The following is a 22,911-nucleotide window of genomic DNA, read 5'->3' on the forward strand; positions in this document are numbered from 1 at the left end:
CGTCTTGGATAAACGCTACGAAAACGTTACGTATCTCTTTTGTGCTACCTGGGCATCTAGTGCAGTATTGTGCCTCCGTTTGACTGTTGTTCCACTTGAATAAAATCTTTGTTACGCTTAAATAAAAGCTCTGTTTCCTATTTTCGTTCAAGTACATCAGAGACAGATAGAAAGCTGCACCTGTTTACCAGCTTTAAAAAAATTATACAGTACACGGAACACCAGCAGTCCATTTTACAGGCTAACTTACTTATTATCACATACCCTCGGGACCGAATGGGCACTATGCGCCAGGGGATGAGTACATTGTTTACAAACAATCAAAAACATTCAAACCTATCAGGACAACAATAAGAAACAGGCGGAAACAACAGCAAATAAAAATAAAAATAAAGAACAGCGAAATTCGAGTCATTTCGAAAGATGACCGGGTACAGCGGTCTTGAATGGTTATGCATTATTATAAGATTAATAGAACAGTAACATAACCTCAGCATTCTTTTATTTTATTAGAATAAAAATGTAACCTAACACTTACCTTCAAAAAAATGACTCTGCTATCATGGCTAGAATAAAAAAACAGGCATCCTTAGCTATCGCCTAAGAGATCTCGACGCGAAGGTGAACGCCTTGTAAAACTTACTATAATTCACCTGAATCCCCCGTCATCCGCCCTAATGCTCCTTAATAAACCGCGATCCCCTTAATTAAATCTAATCCACCCTAATCCAATCACTAATCAATCAATAATTAAATTTCCTAACCATTAATCGTCTCTTATACACGGCTGGACATGCTTTAGTTCGCTTCTGGCCTTCCTTGGGCCGCGTGATACTTTCTGAACCTCACAACACAACCATTAAACATGGAGATCTAAGGCTTTTGCCTTAAAAATTAAGTTTTCTCTTCGATAGAAACACTGCAGGTTCCACGATCGAAGCCGAGCTGGCACGAGCTTTTCACGCAAGCGACAAGTGCTACAAATGCCTGTTGTAATCAAAACAAACCCTAATCAGTAATCAGCTGCCCACCTTTGAATTGTGCTGCTGCTACGGCTTAATAAAAACAAAAAGCGCAGCAGCCCGCTTGCCGATGCGGTGGAAACAAGGCGGGTTACGAGGACCGGTTGGTGCCGCGGCACCCACCCGCACTGCAGCGCCCCTAGCGGCAGCCGCTGGCATTCATTGCATCCGGTGCCACCCGGGAGGCCGCGGACGGCACACTAGCCAGTATATTCTAGGCACTATAGTACAGGGGACGATTTACACTTCAAAGCATCGCTCTAAAAAACGTTTACACCCTTTGGGTTGTATTTTGTCCCCAAGCAATAATCGTCATCTGTCTTGCCCGCATTACCATCCTTTAACGCGGTTATCCTGGTACCGCGTAGTCACAAATGGCTTGCGCGTTATCAGCTTGACACATCACTCTTGACAGGAGTATAGCGAACGCCGAGTTTTGAAGAGAGGAAGCGCAAGCAAGGCAGATGACGATTATTGTTTGGGGACAAGTTAACCTCCAAATGGTGTAAACGTTTTTTAGCGAGATTGTTTTACGGTCCCAAAATTTCGAGTGGAGTGAAACGCATGTTTCACTCCATCGGGAAAGAGAGAGGGAAATGCTTTTTTGACTATGCTCTTCTGATAGAGTTAATGCCCGTTCTACTCTTGTGGCAATAGAGAACAAAACGTAGCGTAAGCTGCTGCTTCAACTGTAGGAGGCCGCCCCCAACATGGCGATGTATCACTCGCGTACGCTGCGGAAAAAGCACACCGGTTTCCTACTAGGAGAACAGGCAGCCACAGTGCATACAAAACCGAATAGTATACCCTAACGACTTCAGTAGGAAAAAAGCTTTGATTTCATACTTCGTTAATTGTGCAAGTATATGTATAGCCGCATGCAAAATCCACGGGCCTGTAAGGGATATGCAAACAGGATGGTGCCTTTGCCAATTTATGATTTGCTTCTTTGTCTTTTTCTTGCACTGCCCTGCCTTTCTTTATTCTTATGTCGCCTGTGATGCATGATTATCTTCACATGTGATTTTCGTTTAACACCTGAAGGCATGCTGTGCTTTAGTTTGATTGCGTTTTCAACTACTCACAATAATTGATCTTTTAATTTCGAAGGTGCTCCTCAGAAGTATAGCGTTCATACCGTAATGCAGAATGAAGAGGTACCGTATATGAATAGGAATTTGGCGTGCAATATTTTAATGCCAATGTTTCTTGCATTGATATACTCATTTGCTACACACTAGGTAATATTGCCAATTTAATTTTATTTATTTGTGAGAAAGTGTAACGGAGAAATGGCTACAGCGCTGAGAAATTGGTTTCGTGAGGACGCTAACCCAAAGGAAATATGATATGTCTCTATAGCGCTTTGAAACTGGGCGGGATAATGCAGAAGCACGGCAAGACACACTTAGAAACAATGGGGTGCAGCCCATAGATGAATAACTTTATGTGAATTATTTAATACCAAAGCATAACCAGTGCCCTCACATAAGAATGGATGACACATTTCTAAATGTACTGTACTTTCAGTGAGAAAAATTCATACGTTGTAAAGGACGTTATCAAATCAGCTGCTGTCTGAATATAACACTAAAAAGTATTTTGCACAATTTATCTACGTAACCAGCCTCATGCTTAGCAGCTCATCTGGTGACCTCAGCCATACAAGTGCATGCGTTTTGTCTTAGTGAGCTTGCTGGCCATTAATTTGGCGCATATTTCTCTTCGTTTATTTCGTTCGTAGTGTCAGCCCTTTGCGAGTTTGCGCGCGTTCGTTATACCCTCAACTTTCCCTTGTATACGTTATTATTGATAAGATGAAGCCAATTGAAAAATGAAGGATATTTCTACAGGGTTATACTAATAAAACTTTTGAGAATCTTGTTTTACTACAACATATGTTTTAAAAGTTCAGGGTCATCATTGTAATCTGATTTTAAGTTTGTCAAATGCTTCTCAAATTATCATTGAGTTTGTCTTGTGACTGATCAATAATGATTTTGAAATTTTAGGAGAAAAATATGTTTCATTTGAGTTATTTGGCGACTACAGCTCCAATTCACCAAGCGTAAGTGCGAGAGCTGCTTATGAAGGAATCAAATATTCCCCAAATGAAAGTATTGCGAATCCCTTGTAACGTGGCCATCGCTCTACATCGTGAGCGCTTTGACACCATAGGGAAAGTACTAGCGGTGTTTTCTGAAGAAGTACAATCTCTCAATTAAGAGCACAAGCACTCTGTTTGGGGGAGTAGGAGCACTGAGTCTGGAATAGTACTATTACCTTTGTGGGAAAGTATTCGCACTCTGCGGAAGAGTACTTGCACTCTCTTGTGGTGGAATCTTAAAACTCTGTCAGGGGGAGTTATTGTACTCTCTCTTAAAGGGGGTCGATTTATTCTCGAAAAAGGGGGAGTGTGGGACAAGCAGATACTCCCTCGAAGAGACTTCCCGGAACTCTCTGTGCTTGTAGAGTGAACGTTGATGGTGTATGGCTGATGATGGTGATGGTGTGTAGCTGTTTGCGTGAGATTTATGGAAACTGTAACACTAACCATTAGTGCATGGCCACACGCCTTGAAAGGCGGAATAAAACACCTTTACAAGTTTTCCAAGTGCCAACCAGCAGTTTGAGACACTTGTCACCTTAAAGTTATTTCCATAATATACTATACTTATGAAAAGTGAGCCCATGCATGTCTTAGCTGACGATTAAGGTAGAGATTACAAGTTCGCGCTCGCCGTCTAAATTCGCTCGAGCCTCTCATACCATGGCTCCGTGACGCGTTGATACCAGGTCAAGCGCGTCATCAGCAAGTTTTATGATGAATGGAAGTTCCACTTTCTCTGAAAGGTCCACCACGGTGGCTGATCTGAACTTCCTTCTCTGACGCTGTTCTTCAGTTGGATTGGTCAGGGTGGCAACTTTCATGTGCACCGACCGCCACAGAAATGCACAGCGCTCCTCCTCGCATATATATATATATATATATATATATATATATATATGTATATATATACGAGGAGGAGCGCTGTGCATTTCTGTGGCGGTCGGTGCACATGAAAGTTGCCACCCTGACCAATCCAACTGAAGAACAGCGTCACAGACGGAAGTTCAGATCACGCGTAATGTGGGAATCGGAGTACGTGCAGCTCTCATGAGCAATATATATATATATATATGTATATATATATATATATATATATATATATATATATATATATATATATATATATATATATATATATATATATATATCAGAATCAGAATCGGTTTTATTTTCCTCAAGGAAAGGAAAAATGGACCCCAGACAAAAAGCTGCTCATTGAGCAGCTTGACGAGGCCTGAGGCCCTACAGGCAGTGGCAACAGCGGCAAAACAGCAGTGTATGTCGCACTAGAAGAAGAAAAAAAAAGAAAAAAAAGCAACTTGGAAAAAAAAACGAACGAAAAAGAAAAAAAGAAACTGTTCGCACCAAGCTGTGACGAATGAGAACAAAAAATATTTACATATATATGCACCAATAACAAACCAATATTGTACACTGACGTGTTATATTCACACGTACACACGCAAAAACCCGTACAAGTGGCGCGCATACGCCCCATATATATACATATATGTACACCTACATATACACGCGTACATGGCATATATACACACACCATTCAAGTGCACACATGCATAACTTCAAGCAAAATATTTTATGAAGAATGAGCTGTTATAAAAACGGGGAGCGAGAAAAAAAAAGTGAAATTGGATATATATATATATATATATATATATATACGAGAAGAAAGGGGGTTAACCAAGGGACCCGATATTTATTAGTCATATAATGAGAAGCCAACAAACACTGACACGAAGTACAACATAGGGGAAATTGCATGTGCTTAATAAATGAAATAAAGTAATGATAAATTACTGGAAATTAAAGTGGATGAAAAAACAACTTGCCGCAGGTGGGAACCGAACCCACAACCTTCGCATGTCGCGTGCGATGCTCTACCAATTGAGCTACCGCGGCGGCGTTTCCCCATCCACTTTCTTGGGTATTTATGTGTACTAGTAGAGCCCTGGGAGTGTTAGCCAGCGCCCCCACTCACAGACCTTGGCGGCGGACGTGGAACGTCTTTTTTTGCCGCAGGCGTCATGAGAACGTGATCTTTTTCGGGTGAAGGCAACTGGTCAATAAACCCACATATGCTGCCTGAAGGCATCAATGTTGCCGGATTCGAGACCCTCGTTATGTAATAAACGAGAAGGAATGGAAGAGAAGGAACGAGAAGGAACGAAGGAAGAGAGAAGGAAGAGAGAAACGAGAAGGAACGAGAATGGAAACTTTAATTTCCAGTAATTTATCATTACTTTATTTCATTTATTAAGCACATGCAATTTCCCCTATGTTGTACTTCGTGTCAGTGTTTGTTGGCTTCTCATTATATGACTAATAAATATCGGGTCCCTTGGTTAACCCCCTTTCTTCTCGTTTATTACATAACGAGGGTCTCGAATCCGGCAACATTGATGCCTTCAGGCAGCATATGTGGGTTTATTGACCAGTTGCCTTCACCCGAAAAAGATCACGTTCTCGTGACGCCTGCGGCAAAAAAGACGTCCCACGTCCGCCGCCAAGGTCTGTGAGTGGGGGCGCTGGCTAACACTCCCAGGGCTCTACTAGTACACATAAATACCCAAGAAAGTGGATGGGGAAACGCCGCCGCGGTAGCTCAATTGGTAGAGCATCGCACGCGACATGCGAAGGTTGTGGGTTCGGTTCCCACCTGCGGCAAGTTGTTTTTTCATCCACTTTAATTTCCAGTAATTTATCATTACTTTATTTCATTTATTAAGCACATGCAATTTCCCCTATGTTGTACTTCGTGTCAGTGTTTGTTGGCTTCTCATTATATGACTAATATATATATATATATATATATATATATATATATATATATATATATATATATATACATACATTGCTATCTCCTTGATACTAGGCAACAACACATGCCACCAAGAGCGCCAGGCACATGCTTGGGGCCCTCTCACGGTAGCCAAACTGACATCGCACCTATATTTGTTTAACACATAGCGGAAATTTTCACCAGCTCCAAAATAGGTACGCTTCATTTATAAATGAGATCGAACTTGATATCTATGCTTCTAGGGAAAATTCTATGTGTACAACTGTGATGCCCTCTGAGCCTATCACACTATCACTGAGGTCGGACGCGTGGCGTCTCGTGGATGGCATTACTGGCCATGACGAAACCTCAAACATACAGAAAAATGGAGAAAGAATAATGCTTTTCTCAATCATGGCCTGTCGTCCCGTGGAGGCATGAACAGCGTCCACTTCTCCCTCATTTTGCCTACATACTCGGTCACGTACTCTTTCGGTCGCAGCGGCGCACGGCAGATGTCCCTGGCACTGGGTCCCCGCTTCGGCCCCAGTCTCGACGTTCGTCCTCTTCCAGGCCTCCAAGAGCCGAGCACGTATGCCGCCAATCGCGAAGTACTCATCGGGCGTACAGCCGGCGAGGGACGGTTCATGCTCAACCTGCTCGAGCAAACTGTGCTCCAAGGTGACGCAGGTAACGCCACGGCGCTTGCTCTCAGACTCGAGGACATCGTGCACGAATTCTTCCAAGGCCTGAACTTCACGCGTCACCAACAGGTGGGCAGCTGCATTGCAGGTTAAACGTGGCGTAGGCCAATGTCGTGAGGCGAAACTAAACAAAGACTGAATGCGTGTTTCGAATAGCGATCGCCGATCGTGCCCCAGGGTATCTTTAACGTGCACCCAATGCACGGGACACGGGCGTTCTCGCATTTCGCCCCCATCTAAATGTGGCGACCACGGCCTGGATGTGATTCGGCGACCGCCTGCTTGGCAGCAAAACTCCATAGCCGCTAAGCCACCATGGCGGTTCGCTACGATTTATCCTTTTGGGGGGTAACTGCGAGGGGATGACCTGTTACTCCTCATGCAGTTACTGTTTCAAAGGCGAATAGTTACTCTTTTCTGATGCTCATCAAAGAAGTAATGGTCATTCTTCCCGATGCTCCTCAAAGACGGAATTAAGAAAATTAGCCATTTGTAGGCAGATAAAAATTATTAAGATGAAAAAAAAAGCACCCGAAAGTCGGTTGCTCACGTCACCTCCTCACGCTCACAAATCAGGTACTCTAACTACTACACCATGCCACTCTATTGACAAGACAGTATCTGAACGAAAGTGCGGCAAAACAGAAGAGACTCGGTATTTTGTGTATGCTATGAAGGGAGAGTCTAACATCACGTGTACTCGCAACCATAAGCGACTGAAAAAAGAAAGCAGCGTGATTATTCTTAGCATGATATAAACTGAGACACATTACGTGATCGCGTGCTCAGATCGCTGCGCAGTAGGGGATGGCAACACGGCATGGAAGGCCAACTTCTCTGTCCCTTGGCGTGCCCCGTTTGAGATGCACATCGCTGCACTTGAATGTTTGAATGATGGATTTAGACAATACATTGTCTGGGATTTCGGGGCTACAGGCAGATGCAACTGCCTGACAAAGGGCCCCTACCCGTACATTGCTCAGGGGGTGGAACATCATGGAAATATATACAGTGCAAGATTGTGAAAACAAGAAAAGGAACAAAATGTGTGTGGCAAGCAATCAAGTATACAAAAAGTAAGATTGTTACACTATATGCATGATATGTCATCAGTAATGTGCGAGAACAAGGACATATTTAAACAAGCAAATAAAACTGATCATTGTTACAAAACATTGCGGGTTTCCGCAGAACTGTCACCTCAAACACTTGCTCTTGCTTCTAGATTTCGAGAAATTTGACTTCGCCCTGCCATCTGCTATCCGCTTGGTTAGCTGAAATAGTAGAGTGGCTGCCCCGCAAAGGCGGTTGTCCCGGGTTCGAGTCCCGAACTAGGACGAATTTTTCTTCAACTACGAGGCGTTCCTTTCGAGGAACCCGTATGGGTTATCTTTGTAGCATTTGCTGCGATCGGGTGGATGTGTAAATTTCCCTTTATTAAAATTTCCCTTTATTAAAACGTTATATAGCAAATAGGGGGAAAAATAAGAGAAAGAACGACTAAAATAAAAAGAAAGGTTATCGAGAGCGCAAGTACAGTTAAGTACCTTTAGAAGTTTAGAAGAAGACAATTCCTAACCTTTTTCTTTAGACTGTAAGCAGACGTGCATTCCTGAATCATATTAGCGATTTCTCAGTCTATACTTAGTAAATTAGGTACTAGGCAGGCGTGTGATTGAGTACCATATTTGGTTGTAACCGTAGGTGTTCTGATGCCTATGGTGATATTGTGAGTTGTCGCATGACGAATATGTGGAAAGGGTATTTGGGTCATGCAGAATTTTCTTATGTGTATACATAGCAAGCCTTAGTTGGAATAGATGATCTGTTGTGAGTATGTTTAGCTTGGAAAACTATGGTGCAGTGTGGTCACTTCAGTTAAGGCTTTTCTATGCAACGCGCAGCTTTTTGTAGGACTATTAACCTATGTAAATTTGTCTTAGTAGTTGTACCCCAGATTAGTAGACAGTAGTGAACATATGAATGATCAAGGGCATAGTATAGCTGTAGTTTTAACAGTTTTGGCACCAAGGTTCTGGTATTATTAAATATAGAAATTGACCTTCACATATTGGCATGTATCTTGTTTATATGTAGCGTCCAGCTCAAGTTTTCTTCAAGGACGACACCTAGAAATTCATAAGTAGAAGCCCCTTCGATAGCCCCTGACCACACTGCTCAAAAGGTTAATTCATTTTCCTGATATCTTGTGGAAGTTTCTGCCTTCTTGCAGTTCATCAACCTCCTGATTTTTCTGTAACTTGTATCCCATTTTGACGACTACGATCCCACGGAAGTTGGCACTTATGTAGTGGCCATGGGATTGAAGCCGTTTAAATCAATTCTATCATGGACATGACAGTCGCTTTTTCTCACTGCGAATGAATAATTGCATTCATGAGCACCATTCTTAAGCATATAGATTCATAGTCTAAAAAATTAAGCGGATCCCACGCACTGTGCGAATCGATGTAAGCGAAGCTTTCTGTGTTGTTTGTTTTCATTGACGTTAATTAGCGGCAATACTCACTGCGAATGTATGATTTCTTCAGCGTATAGTGCAATACGAGATGAGTGAGTTGATGGCAAATGCTATCATGCGTGCACTACTGCTCTTTATCTGCGTAGTACACAACATACAGCGAGCCGTGTTTGCTTGAGGCCTCGTTGTACGCCATTATTTCTAATCTGGGAGAGGCTTGAGCATTGCGATTGATTGACATGGCACATCGCATCGAGGCAGACGAGCTGGCAGAATTATGGGGCTCTACGTGCCAAAACACTATGAAATTATGAGGCACGTCGTGGTGGCGTACTCCTGATCATGTTTGATACCCTGGTGTTCGTTAACGTGCTCCTAAATCAAAGTGCACGACCGTTCTTGTATTTCGCTCCCGTCTAAGTCCGGCTGCCCGGGGCTGGGATTGAACCCGCGACCTCGAGCAATGCCATAGCCGTCAAGCTACCGCGGCGGGCGCAGAAGTGTTGATTTGACGTGCGACTACTTCAGTACTCTCACCTATACCCTGCGGTAATTAACTGCGGCTGTGCGTCTGCGCGCCCGGCGTCAGTTGTCCATTTGACAAATGTGCATGGTGTTTATCTTTTTATATAGCAGAAACGTACAGTACTTTGCCTTCAGTTTGCCCGCAACCGCTGCCGTGTCTATAGTAGTAGAGTTTCGTTATTTTCTTACGTTGTGCTTTCCCTGTCCCGTATTTCCCCCCTGTATGAGAACTGCGAGCAAAGATTGACAACAGTGTTATTCACTCGCTTCGCGAATACACCGGTTCGACGCATTCTCCCCCTATCTTCCTTTCTATCTACTCTTCAGGACTTGCATGTTAGGATAAGGATAAGCACTACAGTTTCTGCAATGCTTTTAGCGGGTAGTCACGGATAGTTACATCTGTCGAGAGGCTAATGTGACGACGCCCAGAGGGCACTGTGCACACGTGACACGATAGAAAGGTGCAAACGAGTTTCTTGCGCGACTTTTCCTCTTTTTCATGCCCTTTTTATGTGTATGCACAATCTGAACGCCCTTCCAACACGGCTTGCAAGACAACAACAGCACCAGTGGAACAGTGGAAGGAAAAAGCAAAGAAAGCTTCACTTTACTAAAGTTGTCTTCATTTGTTGGCGTACAGTGGCGTGTCCTCGTGTCGTCAATGCGTCCTTTGCGTGATTTCTAATCTGTGAAAGCCAACTGACCGACTTGCCTACTGGAAGTTCTGCCTTCAGGAGCAACCTTATCCTGTTGCCAAGGCGTGAATGGTCTATCCAGTTTCCTGGAGACATACAAGACTGTTTTTTTTAGCTTGCTGAATATTTTCGCCCTCCACAGCTATACTGTGGGGATACATCCCTCTTACTATACGGCATTATTAAGTGAATTTGATTTTGAAGTGTATATAATATTAATGTTGTATTCTTGCCATCATTGTCATACGTAATGTACACAGAGTACTCAGGCATCCCCTAAGGTAATGCTTCCAAATTTTGCCTTATTACGTGCGCCATTGCTATGCAAATAGAAGTTACTTGAACTCATTTTCTCAGAAATAAACACTGAATAAAACGCTGACATCATGCTGAACATGATTAACAAGCGCTGTAGTGCTCGATCTTATGATGCCCCTATTCGCGAGCTTATTTTTATGTTTTTTTTATTGGGGAGGGGGGATGTGCACTTTTACCGTATAAACGTCCCTCAGACGTCTTCGATGTGCTCGTTTTTATTCTAAAGCACTCGATGTAAAGTGTCATTGCCGCAACTACATGATGTCCTAGTGGCACGCCACCATGGCGTGTGCGCAAGTATGACCCCGTTGATTCATTTGGGTTGGCATATACTATTTTGCGCGGCGTACTTCGCCACATTCATTTTCAAACTATGCAAGAGCTCGAAAAGGCCGTCCAACTCACTGGGCTCCTTCGCTCTGTTTATTTCCGCAAAGTTTTTGTCTATCGCTGCGAATACCAAATACGCCTAACGATAATCTACCACTCAAGCATTTCTGGCGACCTGAGCAACTGAAGTCCCAGGCGTTCTTCAAAACGGCATTGACGTTCAATATGGTACCCTCAAGTACTTTTCGCGGACTGCGCTCATCGCTTTCTCGCCTGTGTCATCTGCTACACTACTCGCCCGTGCAAGACACTACAGAAACACGCAACGACCTTAATGTATCAATTACGCGCAAGTAGAGATGCTGTCGATGTACGTTTTGCTGATCACCGCGATAGGAGCGTGGTCCTGTCTGATGACATTATCAGTCTACAGCCCCGCTCAACAACACCGCTTGTTACTCATAACTTTTTTTGTCGACAAAAGCCTACTGTATTTCCTCTGAATATGCTTTCGGCTTTAGGTGAAACTTTGCACACCTGCTTATTCTGTTACGCTTACGGTGACCGTTGTCGTAAGGCTGCCGCCTCAATCTGAGCTTCCCGTCACCAGAGTACAGAAGGCTGTCTTTACAAAACAAACCACCAGGATTACAGCCCATGTATTCGCAGCATTCTGCATTTTGGAGCTGGGCACGCTAACCATTATGCTGCCACCTCCCGCTGTGAAGGGAAGTTCACAGAAGTCATGCTTCCTGAACTTTCCTTCACCCCACTCTGAACAAGGCTTCCGTAGGGAAGCCGAAGCGTCTTTTAGATTTATTCCTTTTTTGGTACTTCTTTTGGTCGATATCCGTTGTATTATTGCTTCACGCTGCTGCTATTTGCAACCCGCACTAAACATATTTCATCAACGATTTTGAATCTAATCAGGATCGTGCTACAAGCTTAACTTATTCCACATATTCATATGACATCAACATTTCATCCCAAAAGCACAGTCTGGCTTGTGGATCTTCTATTTACGCCCACCGCGTCACCAGTCTCTCTTTATCTCACAAGCTATCTTATAGCCACCTTTACCGCACAACTTACATTGTCCTTCCATCGCCCATTTCGCAGCGTACCTGTCGCCCACTTCAGATTGCTCGTCCGCATACCTGCACGGCTACTTTTCCTGCTTTTTTTTGCCAACAGCAATATGCCTAAACGACCTTTCTGATGACGTCACGGCGATCACATCTTAATAATAATTTCTGGATGCAGTGGCTGCTCACCTATTACCGTGAACAAATGTATACGGCTGTCCTTTTTGAGCGACCAATCCTTAAATTGGGTCTTTAAGGTAATAAACTGACGTGATGTGCAAGTGATGTCATGTGTGATGTGCAACTTCAGCTGGCTGCGTTCCAGTGATGTTTCATTTTTATCTGATCTTTTGTTACTGACTCTTGGCTCGTTGCCCATAGTAAATAGCTTCTGAGATATAGAGTTGCGCAGCTACGGTTGCCATCTCTGGAACTGTGCGCGAATGCAACTTTATTTTGGGGCACAGCAACGAAATCTTGCTGTTGGGAGTGAGCCACATTTTTTCTTGTTTTTCCTAAATACAGCGAAATATTAGCTTCATGAGTCAGTCTCTCATATGTAGAAAGCATAGCCTTCGCTTACGCTCTAGTGAAAAGAGCAGAATGAGCTGGTTATGATATACCCAACGCTAGTCCTCGTTCATTCTTACACCCGGAACGTTCACTACCTGAGCAAAAGAGGCAGCTCTACCCTCATGCTGTAGAACATGAGTAGAATAACGTCCCTACAGCTACCATGCTTTTATTACAATACTTTTTTGCGTATTTCTGGTTAGATAAATGCCTAGATTCTTTTACACATGAAAATAGAGTGTTGAAGAGTAATTTCGCAATGCAAGTATAACAAGTTATTTATATAAATTGCTTTTTGACCGACATCTCCGCTTAGCGTAACATTTTCCTGGCACAGGTAAGTAAGTGCCTGATATGCATTGGTACATGCTCTAAACTTTTGAGTAGGTTTGCTGACCTTAAACTGAATACTGAGGAATGCTTCATTATTGCACCTAATATTTTGAGACAGCAAACTAAGACCTACTCCATTACAATTCTTATTCACTCATTCTGGCCTCGATCGCATCATTTATACATCCGTTCTATCCTTCTATGTAATGTGCAACTGCTAAATTGCTTCGAATATTAAATATAATTTATTATGAAATTCTTTAGTTGAGAGTGGAGCTAATTCAGAAATTAGTTTTTTATTGGGAAGATCGAATATTTGCGTGCCTACCAATAAGAAATGTTCATTGTGTTTTTGTACAGGGCAATAGATTTCCAAACAGTAAAAACACCCTCAGTTGCTGACATAACAATTATATATCAAAGTTTTCGCCTTGCATCACTTGCGCGAAAATATTTGTCACATAGGTACATAAAAGATCCTGGAATGCTGCAGAGAGCTCAATTTTCTTCTTTAGGATCAGAAACAGATTACAGTGAATGTCGTGTAGCACGTCAAAACAAACTGAGCTTGCTTATCTGCACAGCATGTAATGGGAGGTTGTGCTTCGCACAGCAAACAAACTGCTCTGTCCAGCACAATTTTGAGGACGGTATGGCAGCTATTATGTCAACAGGGTCAATATACAAATTACACTTTTCACACACCATTGATTTCACCATTATTTTTGTATGATGGTTCTATCAACCAGTGCTTGTATTACATGAGCAGGTGGATTTGAAAGCAAAGCTTTGTTTGCAAACCTTCCGACTTCCATAATTGTGTGGCAAGGCACTGGCATGTTGTCGAATAGCTCACACTTCCTCGGTCCTGCACCAAAGAAGCCCAAGGCTCTATTTGAAGTTGGATTGCACAACAATTCGACGGCACACAAAGAAGAGTAACACACACAGCAGAGCATTCTGCTGTGTATATTTCTCTTCTTTGTGTCCCGTCAAATTGTTGTGCAATTAAACTTCAAGCTTCTATACCAATACACCCAGTCTTCAACCTCACCAATGCTCTAGTTATTAAGCCACAATGGTGCACATCTTTGAAATTTCCCAACACAAATTAGCTTTCCAAAAAATCACAAGTGTTAAATTTTGCAGCACAGGTGTATGTATGCACGTGCCATATTCTTTACCACTAAACTCACAGGAATCAAAGGGGCAAGCATTAACCTGCCTTGATGCTGCCGTTAGCGTTATGATCATGACACCAATGGAAAGACAGTGCCACGTTCCGGAGGGAAAGGTGTGACAGCGAGGGCTTACAATAAAAATAACGGTTACGAGACATGTTCAATGCCAATGTATGCTGCATGTCACTTATCATACTTTGGCATTGCGGCAAGCGTTTACTCATTTGAGCATATCAGGTTTTGTGTAATCATTGCTCTAAAGCTGTACAAATGTTGTACTTCCTCTGCAATTTTTATTTTTATCGTGGTGTGTTAAAGACCCACTTTTCATTGGCATCTGCACCACATTTCTCCCGATATGTAATTTTGCCTTGGTGGTTCATGACATCTTCACGCACAGAGAGTTCTGCAGAGCATTGTATGTGCATTGTTCTACTGCTTAAGAATTAGAGCCTCATTAGGAGACGAAAATATACGATTTATCCATCCAGAATAACGCACCCCCCTCCACCCCCCCGAAGAAAGAAGATACACTGAACCTCTGGGACATGCATCGACAGTGAACAGAGCAAACAATCTAAAGTATTTTTTTCATGCAAGCCAACACACAAAGATTCTCAATGCATTTTCGTTTCGCCACAAATGCATAGGCACAACCGGCTTTGCGCAACATCCACATCTCGCGCTGCAGTAAATTATGCAATGCTTCACTGTTTCATGGTGCGGCCGATAGATTACGCATGACCAAAATTCAGCATTTTGCATACTAAGTAACTTCACCAATGAAGAACCCCAAGTTCTTTATGAGATTAGGATTCGTACGTTACGTCACACAATTTGTGATATCTATTTATCTATTTAAACTTAATTAACTTCTTTCCCAAGAAAGTGAGCCATTTTGAAGGTACCCTGACAGACAAGTAGAACAATCCGCAAAAAGTCATCAATCAGCGAAAAAGTCAGTATCATAAGCAGCCGCATGTGAGATGTCGCTAATACAAAATTTCAGTCGGCTACACAGAAGTGACAAATTTGGCAATATGGCATTTCTAAACATTGTTTCCATGTTAACCACAGTAACGCTGACATTGAAGGCGCCTTAATTTCTACGTACGTTCCGTCGACACACCCGACTACGTTCGCAATGTTCTCACGAAGTAGGAAGCATTCTTTTATATATGCCCACTCAGCCGCAGTATTCTGGAAAGCTAGCCACCGCTTACGCACTGCCGCATTGACAAGCGCGGCAGACACATCTCTGACACAGTGACTAACAGTAGTTTGATGGCGTCCAATGTAACGCTCGGCGCCGACGCTTCCCTGAAAATTCCCAGTCCCGTAGAAACGGAGGGCGCAGATGACTTGCTCTACGACGGTGAGCGAATGAAGTCCGTCACGCTGCCTCCGCAGACAAGAGTCTTCGCCTGGCTCGTCACACAGCCAGCGCACTAATGTCTTCGACAGGTGAAAATGACACTGAAACTCCCCGTCGGTAATGTAGTTTAGCGGGTCCGGACGGTCATAGTGACGCTTGCTGCCGCTGGATGCAATGAAACAGGCTGCTGCTGCCGCCGCCATGTTCCCGAGTTGAACTCGGAGGGGGTTTCGCGATGTACGACTTTAGCACGAGTTCGCCTGTCAATCAAAACCAGAGGTCACGCTCCGCGCGAGGCATGTAACTCTTGTGCGCGCACCCACTACAGTTGGGCCACGCCCAATATATCTTCCGGCAACAGCGACGCGGTGTCGAGCAGAGAGGAATCAACAATCTTGAGCGCCGACATAAAACACGCACAACGCACTGTCATCGGTGATGTACTGAGCACCACTATCAAACACAAAGCGTTGACTGTCGCTGGCTTATGCAAACATCTTCTCGGGCTGAGATGGCCGCACAACACGGATTCATTGCCTGCATTGTGGCGCGTAGCGCACAGTAAATAATTATCGGCACGTCACTGTAGCTGCTTGCAAGGCGTCGATGCGTCGAGGGGGACGACGATGCTGAGGAGTGCGTATTGCAGCAGTCGTTTGAGATGGCTGCTCTGTCGTCGGTGATGAAACGGAGCCACAGCGTCGTAAACACGATCAGCGTCCGAGAATCGCTCGCTCTTCTAGACCCGGTGCCATGGAATTTCTTCATCACAAGCACTGCGCACTCAACAGTTCCAACACCTCTCTCCGTTCGAAATCTGATTTCATAACTGCACACAAGAGCCCTCACCTGCCAAAATGCGAGTGCTGCGGTGTCGTTACGATATCCATCTGCGATCGCTGCTGGCTCCAGCAGAGGTAATCCGCAAGCACCTTCGACTGCACAACACACTCATATACTGCGTACATGCGCTCAGAGGCGCCTTCACTGGGCAAGCGATGACAAGAGATGAATTGTGTCGCTGGGGAAGCACGCACTACTCTCAATGTATCGCAGAGGCTTCGCGCACAATGATAAACTGGTACATTTTCACTGAACTGCGCCACTACGCACTCTAAAATACCATACTACGATTTTGCAGCAACAGCTCTTGTGTCGTTTTTAGTTGGTAAAGCGGGGGCCTTAATAGCCTAATGAAGCGCCTGCGATGAACAGCCGTACCGCGGCGCTGCGTTTCTATTCCCCTAATAGAGAAAGAGTGGTCATGACCCTCCACGGGTCATGACCGACTTTATTGAGAATAGCACTGCAGCGCCCCTAGGCGACTTATCACCGTATGAACGCCCTCGTGCGTGCGACCCGCTTCGATGTACCGCTTCTACGCTTTCGCCTCCCTGTCGCCACTCGCGGCAAGAAGGGCAAAATTTAATAATTTGCTATCTCCATTTGTCATCACAAATTTCTAGCATTGAAAACAAAAAACAGATGCCTAAAGAAATAAAAATGTTTGTTATTTTATTTGTTGTATTTTAACGTATTCGTTTGAGTGAAAGTGTAGGTGCAAGAATGCGCCACATGTACCCTGTTCGCATTCGATGGAGGATAGATAGACAGTGCCTGAAAGATGAGGCACGCCCTTGACGTGCCCGATTAAGGCGTGGCAAGCGGCTCACGACAAGTGTGCAGACAGACAGCGGGACAGTCACGGTATCGCTAAGTTGCGATAATACGTTGATAACAATGCGCGGTGCTGGTGGGTTTCGTTGTGCAGCCTTCTGTGCTTGAAACGTGGAAGCAGCGTGCCGCGCAGGGTGCGCTCATGTTGTCATACGCGGCTTTTTGTCTACATATTTTTTTGCCTGCACCTTCGGCGCGTTCCGCGCTATCTCCGTTCACTGACTGCCGTCCAGCAAACTCGGGTAAAACTCGGGTGAACGAGAAACTCGGCGCATCCTGCATAGCGCCCCTGGGGTGCTATGCAGGATGTGCTATGCAGGTTCAACGCTAGAAATTTGTGATGACAAACGGATATCGAGCAAATTATTAAATTTTGCACTTCTTGCCGCGAGTGGCGACAGGGAGGCGAAAGCTTAGAAGCGGTACATTGAAGCGGGTCGCAAGCACGAGGGCGTTCATACGGTGACAAGTCGCCTAGGGGCGCTGCAGTGCTATTCACAATAAAGTCAGTCATGATCCATGGAGGGTCATGGCTACTCTTTCTCTATTAGGGGAATAGAAACGCAGCGCCGCGGTACGGCTGTTCATCGCAGGCGCTTCACTAGGCTATTAAGGCCCCCGCTTTAGCAACTAAAAACGACACAACAGCTGTCGTTGAAAAATGGCGGTATGTTATTTTAGAGTGCGTAGTGACGCAGTTCAGTGAAAATGTACCAGTTTATCATTGTGCGCGAAGTCTCTGCGATATATTGAGAGTAGTGCGTGCTTCCCCAGCGACACAATTCATCTCTTGTCATCGCTTGCCCAGTGAAGGCGCCTCTGAGCGCATGTACGCAGTATATGAGTGTGTTGTGCAGTCGAAGGTGCTTGCGGATTACCTCTGCTGGAGCCAGCAGCGATCGCAGATGGATATCGTAACGACACCGCAGCACTCGCATTTTGGCAGGTGAGGGCTCTTGTGTGCAGTTATGAAATCAGATTTCGAACGGAGAGAGGTGTTGGAACTGTTGAGTGCGCAGTGCTTGTGATGAAGAAATGCCATGGCACCGGGTCTAGAAGAGCGCGCGATTCTCGGACGCTGATCGTGTTTACGACGCTGTGGCTCCGTTTCATCACCGACGACAGAGCAGCCATCTCAAACGACTGCTGCAATACGCACTCCTCAGCATCGTCGTCCCCCTCGACCCATCGACGTCTTGCAAGCAGCTACACTGACGTGCCGATAATTATTTACTGTGCGCTACGTACCACAATGCAGGCAGTGAAACTATGTTGTGCGGCCATCTCAGCCCGAGAAGATGTATGCATAAGCCAGCGACAGTCAACGCTTTGTTTTTGATAGTGGTGGTCAGTACATCACCGATGACAGTGCGTTGTGCGTGTTTAATGTCGGCGGTCAAGATTGTTGATGCCTCTCAGCTCGAAACCGCGTCGCTGTTGCCGGAAGATAAGTTGGGCGTGGCCCAACTGTAGTGGGTGCGCGCGCAATAGTTACATGCCTCGTGCGGGGCGTGACCTCTGGTTTTGATTGACAGGCGAACTCGTGCTAAACTCGTACATCGCGAAACCCCCTCCGAGTTCAACTCGGGAACATTGGCGGCAGCAGCAGCAGCCTGTTTCATTGCATCCAGCGGCAGCAAGCGTTAATATGACCGTCTGGACCCGTTCACCTGCATGACCGACGGGGAGTTTCAGCGTCGTTTTCGCCTGTCGAAGACATCAGTGTGCTGGCTGTGTGACGAGCTAGGCGAAGACTCTCGTCTGCGGAGACAGCGTGGCGGGCTTCATTCGCTCACCGTCGTAGAGCAAGTCATCTGTACCCTCCGTTTCTACGGGACTGGGAGTTTTCAGGGAAGCGTCGGCGCCGAGCGTTACATTGGACGCCATCAAACTACTGTTAGCAACTGTGTCAGAGATGTGTCTGACGCGCTTATCGATGCGGCAGTGCGTAAGCGGTGGCTAGCTTTCCAGAATACTGCGGCGGAGCGGGCATATATAAAAGAATGCTTCCTACTTCGTGGGAACATTGCGAACGTAGTCGGGTGTGTCGACGGAGCGTACGTAGGAATTAAGGCGCCTTCATTGTCAGCGTTACTGTGATTAACAGACTTTTTCGCTGGTAGATCACTTTTTGTCGATTGTTCTACTTGTCTGTCAGGGTGCCTTCCAAATGGCTCACTTTCTTGGGAAAGAGGATAATTAAGTATAAATAGATAAATGGATATCACAAATTGTGTGAAGTAACCTGTGAATCCTAATCTCATAAAGAGCTTGGGGTTCTTCATTGGGGAAGTTACTAGGTATGCACAATGCTGAATTTTCGTCATGCGTAATCTATCGGCCGCACTATGAAACAGCGAGGCATTGCACAATTTGTTGTAGCGGGAGATGTGGATGTTGTGCCAAGCCGGTTGTGCTTATGCATTTGTGGAGAAATGAAAATACATTGAGAATCTTGGTGTGTTGGCTTGCATGAAGAAAATACTTCAGATTGCTTGCTCTGTTCATTGTCGATGCATGTGCCAGAGGTTCAGTGCATCTTCTTTTTTTTGGGGGGCAGCGTTATTCTGGATGGATTAATTCTATATTTTCGTCTCATAATGGGGCTCTAATTCTTAAGCAGTAGAACAATGTACATCAGATACTCTGCAGAACTCTCTGTGCGTGAAGATGTCATGAAACACCAAGGCGAAAATACATATCGGGAGAAATGTGTTGTAGATGCCAATGAAAAGTGGGTCTTTAACCCACCACGATAAAAATAAAAATTGCAGAGCAAATAGACCATTTGTACAGCTTTAGAGCAATGATTACACAAAACGTGATATGCGCAAACGAGCGAACGCTTGCCGTAATGCCAAAGTAGGCTGAGCGACATGCAGCATATATTGGCATTGATCATGTCTCGTAACCATTATTTTTATTGTAAGCCCTCGCTGTCACACCTTTCCCGCCAGCAGTACCTTTACTGAAACGTGGCACTGTCTTTCCATTGGTGTCATGATGATAATGGTAACGCCAGCAGCAAGGCTGGTTAATGCTTGCCTCTTTGATTCCTGTGAGTTTAGTGGTAAGGAATATGGCACGTGCATACGTACAGCTGTGCTGCAAAATTTAACATTTGTGATTTTTTGCAGAGCTAATTTGTGTTGGGAAATTTCAAAGATGTGCACCATTGTGGCCTAATAACTAGAGCATTGGTGAGGTTGAAGACGATGTAATGGTACAGAAGCTTAAAGTTTAATTGCACAACAATTCGACGGGACACAAAGAGAAATACACACAGCAGAATGCTTTGCTGTGTGTGTTACAGTTCTTTGTGTGCCGTTGAATTGTTGTGCGATCCAACTTCAAATAGAGCATTGGGCTTCTTTGGTGCAGGACCGAGGAAGTGTGAGCTATTCGACAACATGCCGGTGCCTTGCCACACAATTATGCAAGTCGGAAGGTTTGCAAACAAATCTTTGCTTTCAAATCCACCTGCTCATGTAATACAAGCGCTGATTGAAAGAACCATCACACAAAAATAATGGTGAAATCCATGGCCTGTGAAAAGTGTAATTTGTATATGGACACTGTTGACATAATAGGTGCCATACCCACGTCAAAATTGTACTGGACAGAGCAGTTTGTTTCCTATGTGAAGCATAACCTCCCATTAAATGCTGGGCAAATCACCAAGCTCAGTTTGTTTTGACATGCTAAACAACATTCAGTATAATCTGTTTTTGATTCTAAAGAAGTGCCAAACCCCACCTCTTTTTCAAGGACGTCATGGGAATATTCGGCGAGACCTTTTTCAGCCCCTCATAATGGAAGTGTGGCCAGCCAGCTTTGCTTGGATGCCTTTATAGATTTCTGCTCCTGATCATTGTGTGCTATCAAGTTGCAGAAGTCTATGCAACTGGTGCAAGGCATTACGTGTTTCTATAGTCGGATACAACTTTAGGAGGCTGCGGAATCTGCACTTCAAGGCAGGTGAACACAAGCCTGCACCAATGGGCACGCACTCTAGACTGACATCGAGCCGCCGGACAGACTAATACTTTCTTGTTGGAGAGGGACTATTTCTTTAGATGTGTAGGCTATCGGCTGCTGCGCTTTGGTCATCTGGGTGGGGCCTCTCCTGTCTTCTGAAGTTTTATCCGACTGTAAAGAATGGTGCTTTTCATACAACACAAAAGGACAAAGTGTACAATTATTTGGCCTATGAAATGGATACATCAGAAGTGTGCTATGCAAGGGCTTAAGATGTGTGAAATATGGTACATGCAATTAGAAGACAATGTTAAAGAATATGTGGTATCGAACATGCATGTAATGACACATTTGAATGGGGGAGTGTTGCAGTCATATGCACAGTCTATAGGTGATAGCATTATTAAGCTCCTGCTGTTTCCTGTCTTCATTGTGAATTACACACACCGTTCATCTTGTGGCTGATCAACACGCACTGCATTCTTGCACATAGAACGAACAAACAGCACGCTGACGTGTATGCTGCATTAGTGTATTTTTTATTTACATGGTCCAAGAGTGGCACAGGTTGTCTTACGTTTTTGCCTGTTTTGAAGGGACACCAAGTGCATGTTACAAGTCTCCTAATATGCACAACACAATGGTTACTGAAATAATTTTATTCATGTTCTTGAATAATAAACAAAATATTAAACTGAAAGCTCCTTTATAAGGTGCCTTCTGTGGGCTCGACAGGAGAGCAGTGAGGGCACCAATACTACTGTTGCAGAGCAGCCCTCTGGACCTCTGCCACACTCTCAAGAGCATGTGCCTGGCGCTCGCATACTGCCACCAGGCGGTTGAGTGTCTCCAGCAGCAGAATGTTTTGCTGCAAAAAAGTGTATTGGAATGAATCAGCCGCATACAATCCAATATTTACAAAGAAAAATGCTTGTTGCACTATTAGTACTAAGTGCCCTTAACTGTGGAAACCTCTAGTGTAGTATGCATAATAAAACAATGCGTAGGGACAACGTTGCTTTATTTTTCATAACTGGGGTTTTCTTTTTCAGAGCCAATTGTCATGTTGATTAGTGTGCCAGCAGCTAAGGTGGCTCCGCACCTTCACGAGTCTCTACTGTCTGCACCACAAACCTGTTTTTGTTCGCTCCAAACAAATGCCTCACCCTACAATCCCGTCTTATATGAGCTGATTGCATCCTGTGCCTACAAACATCATACTTTTGTCCCAATACGCAACTTTTTACCATCCTCGGCTGTAGTTCTCTCTCCTTGACATCCATTCTGTCATGCTTATGTAATCACCTGATATGAATTGGCAACAAGTGATCGAATATGTGCATGCTCTGCCTGCCGATTCCTTTCTTTTTTCTTAATCTCAACTAGCATATCAGTTGCCACGGTTTACTACGCCACTGTCTTCCTGCCTTAATGCTATCTCCAACAATTTTTGTTACTTCGCTTTCTGCACAGTCCTTGACATCTCAAGTTTCTTTGTTAACCTCCAGGTTTATGTCCCATATCGCATACCCGTGGAATGCAATGATTCTAGACTTTCTTCAAGGATATCGGTAACGTGGCGATCACGATTCGGCAATGCCTTCCATGTGCTGTTCAACCCATGAAATTTTTGTCTAAGTTTCCTGCTTTATATCAGTACTTGTTATTGATATTTCACTTGGATAAAGATACTCTTCCATAAATTTTGCTGGCTTAATGTGGC

The 22,911-nt window shown here is 44.4% G+C and overlaps 1 protein-coding gene across 5 annotated transcripts in view; it reads left to right on the plus strand.

The window, feature by feature from the left end:
* LOC139054626 (acetylcholinesterase-1-like) overlaps positions 1 to 22,911 on the plus strand; it is a 1,099,423-nt gene that overhangs the window by 956,302 nt on the left and 120,210 nt on the right. For all 5 annotated transcript variants that reach the window (XM_070531932.1, XM_070531935.1, XM_070531939.1 and 2 more), the window contains one exon: positions 6,432 to 6,702. In XM_070531932.1, the coding sequence (XP_070388033.1) occupies positions 6,432 to 6,702 (271 nt within the window). The remainder of the gene's footprint in view (positions 1 to 6,431; positions 6,703 to 22,911) is intronic.

The sequence above is a fragment of the Dermacentor albipictus genome, chromosome 1, assembly GCF_038994185.2.
Source record: "Dermacentor albipictus isolate Rhodes 1998 colony chromosome 1, USDA_Dalb.pri_finalv2, whole genome shotgun sequence".
Lineage (NCBI taxonomy): Eukaryota > Metazoa > Arthropoda > Arachnida > Ixodida > Ixodidae > Dermacentor > Dermacentor albipictus.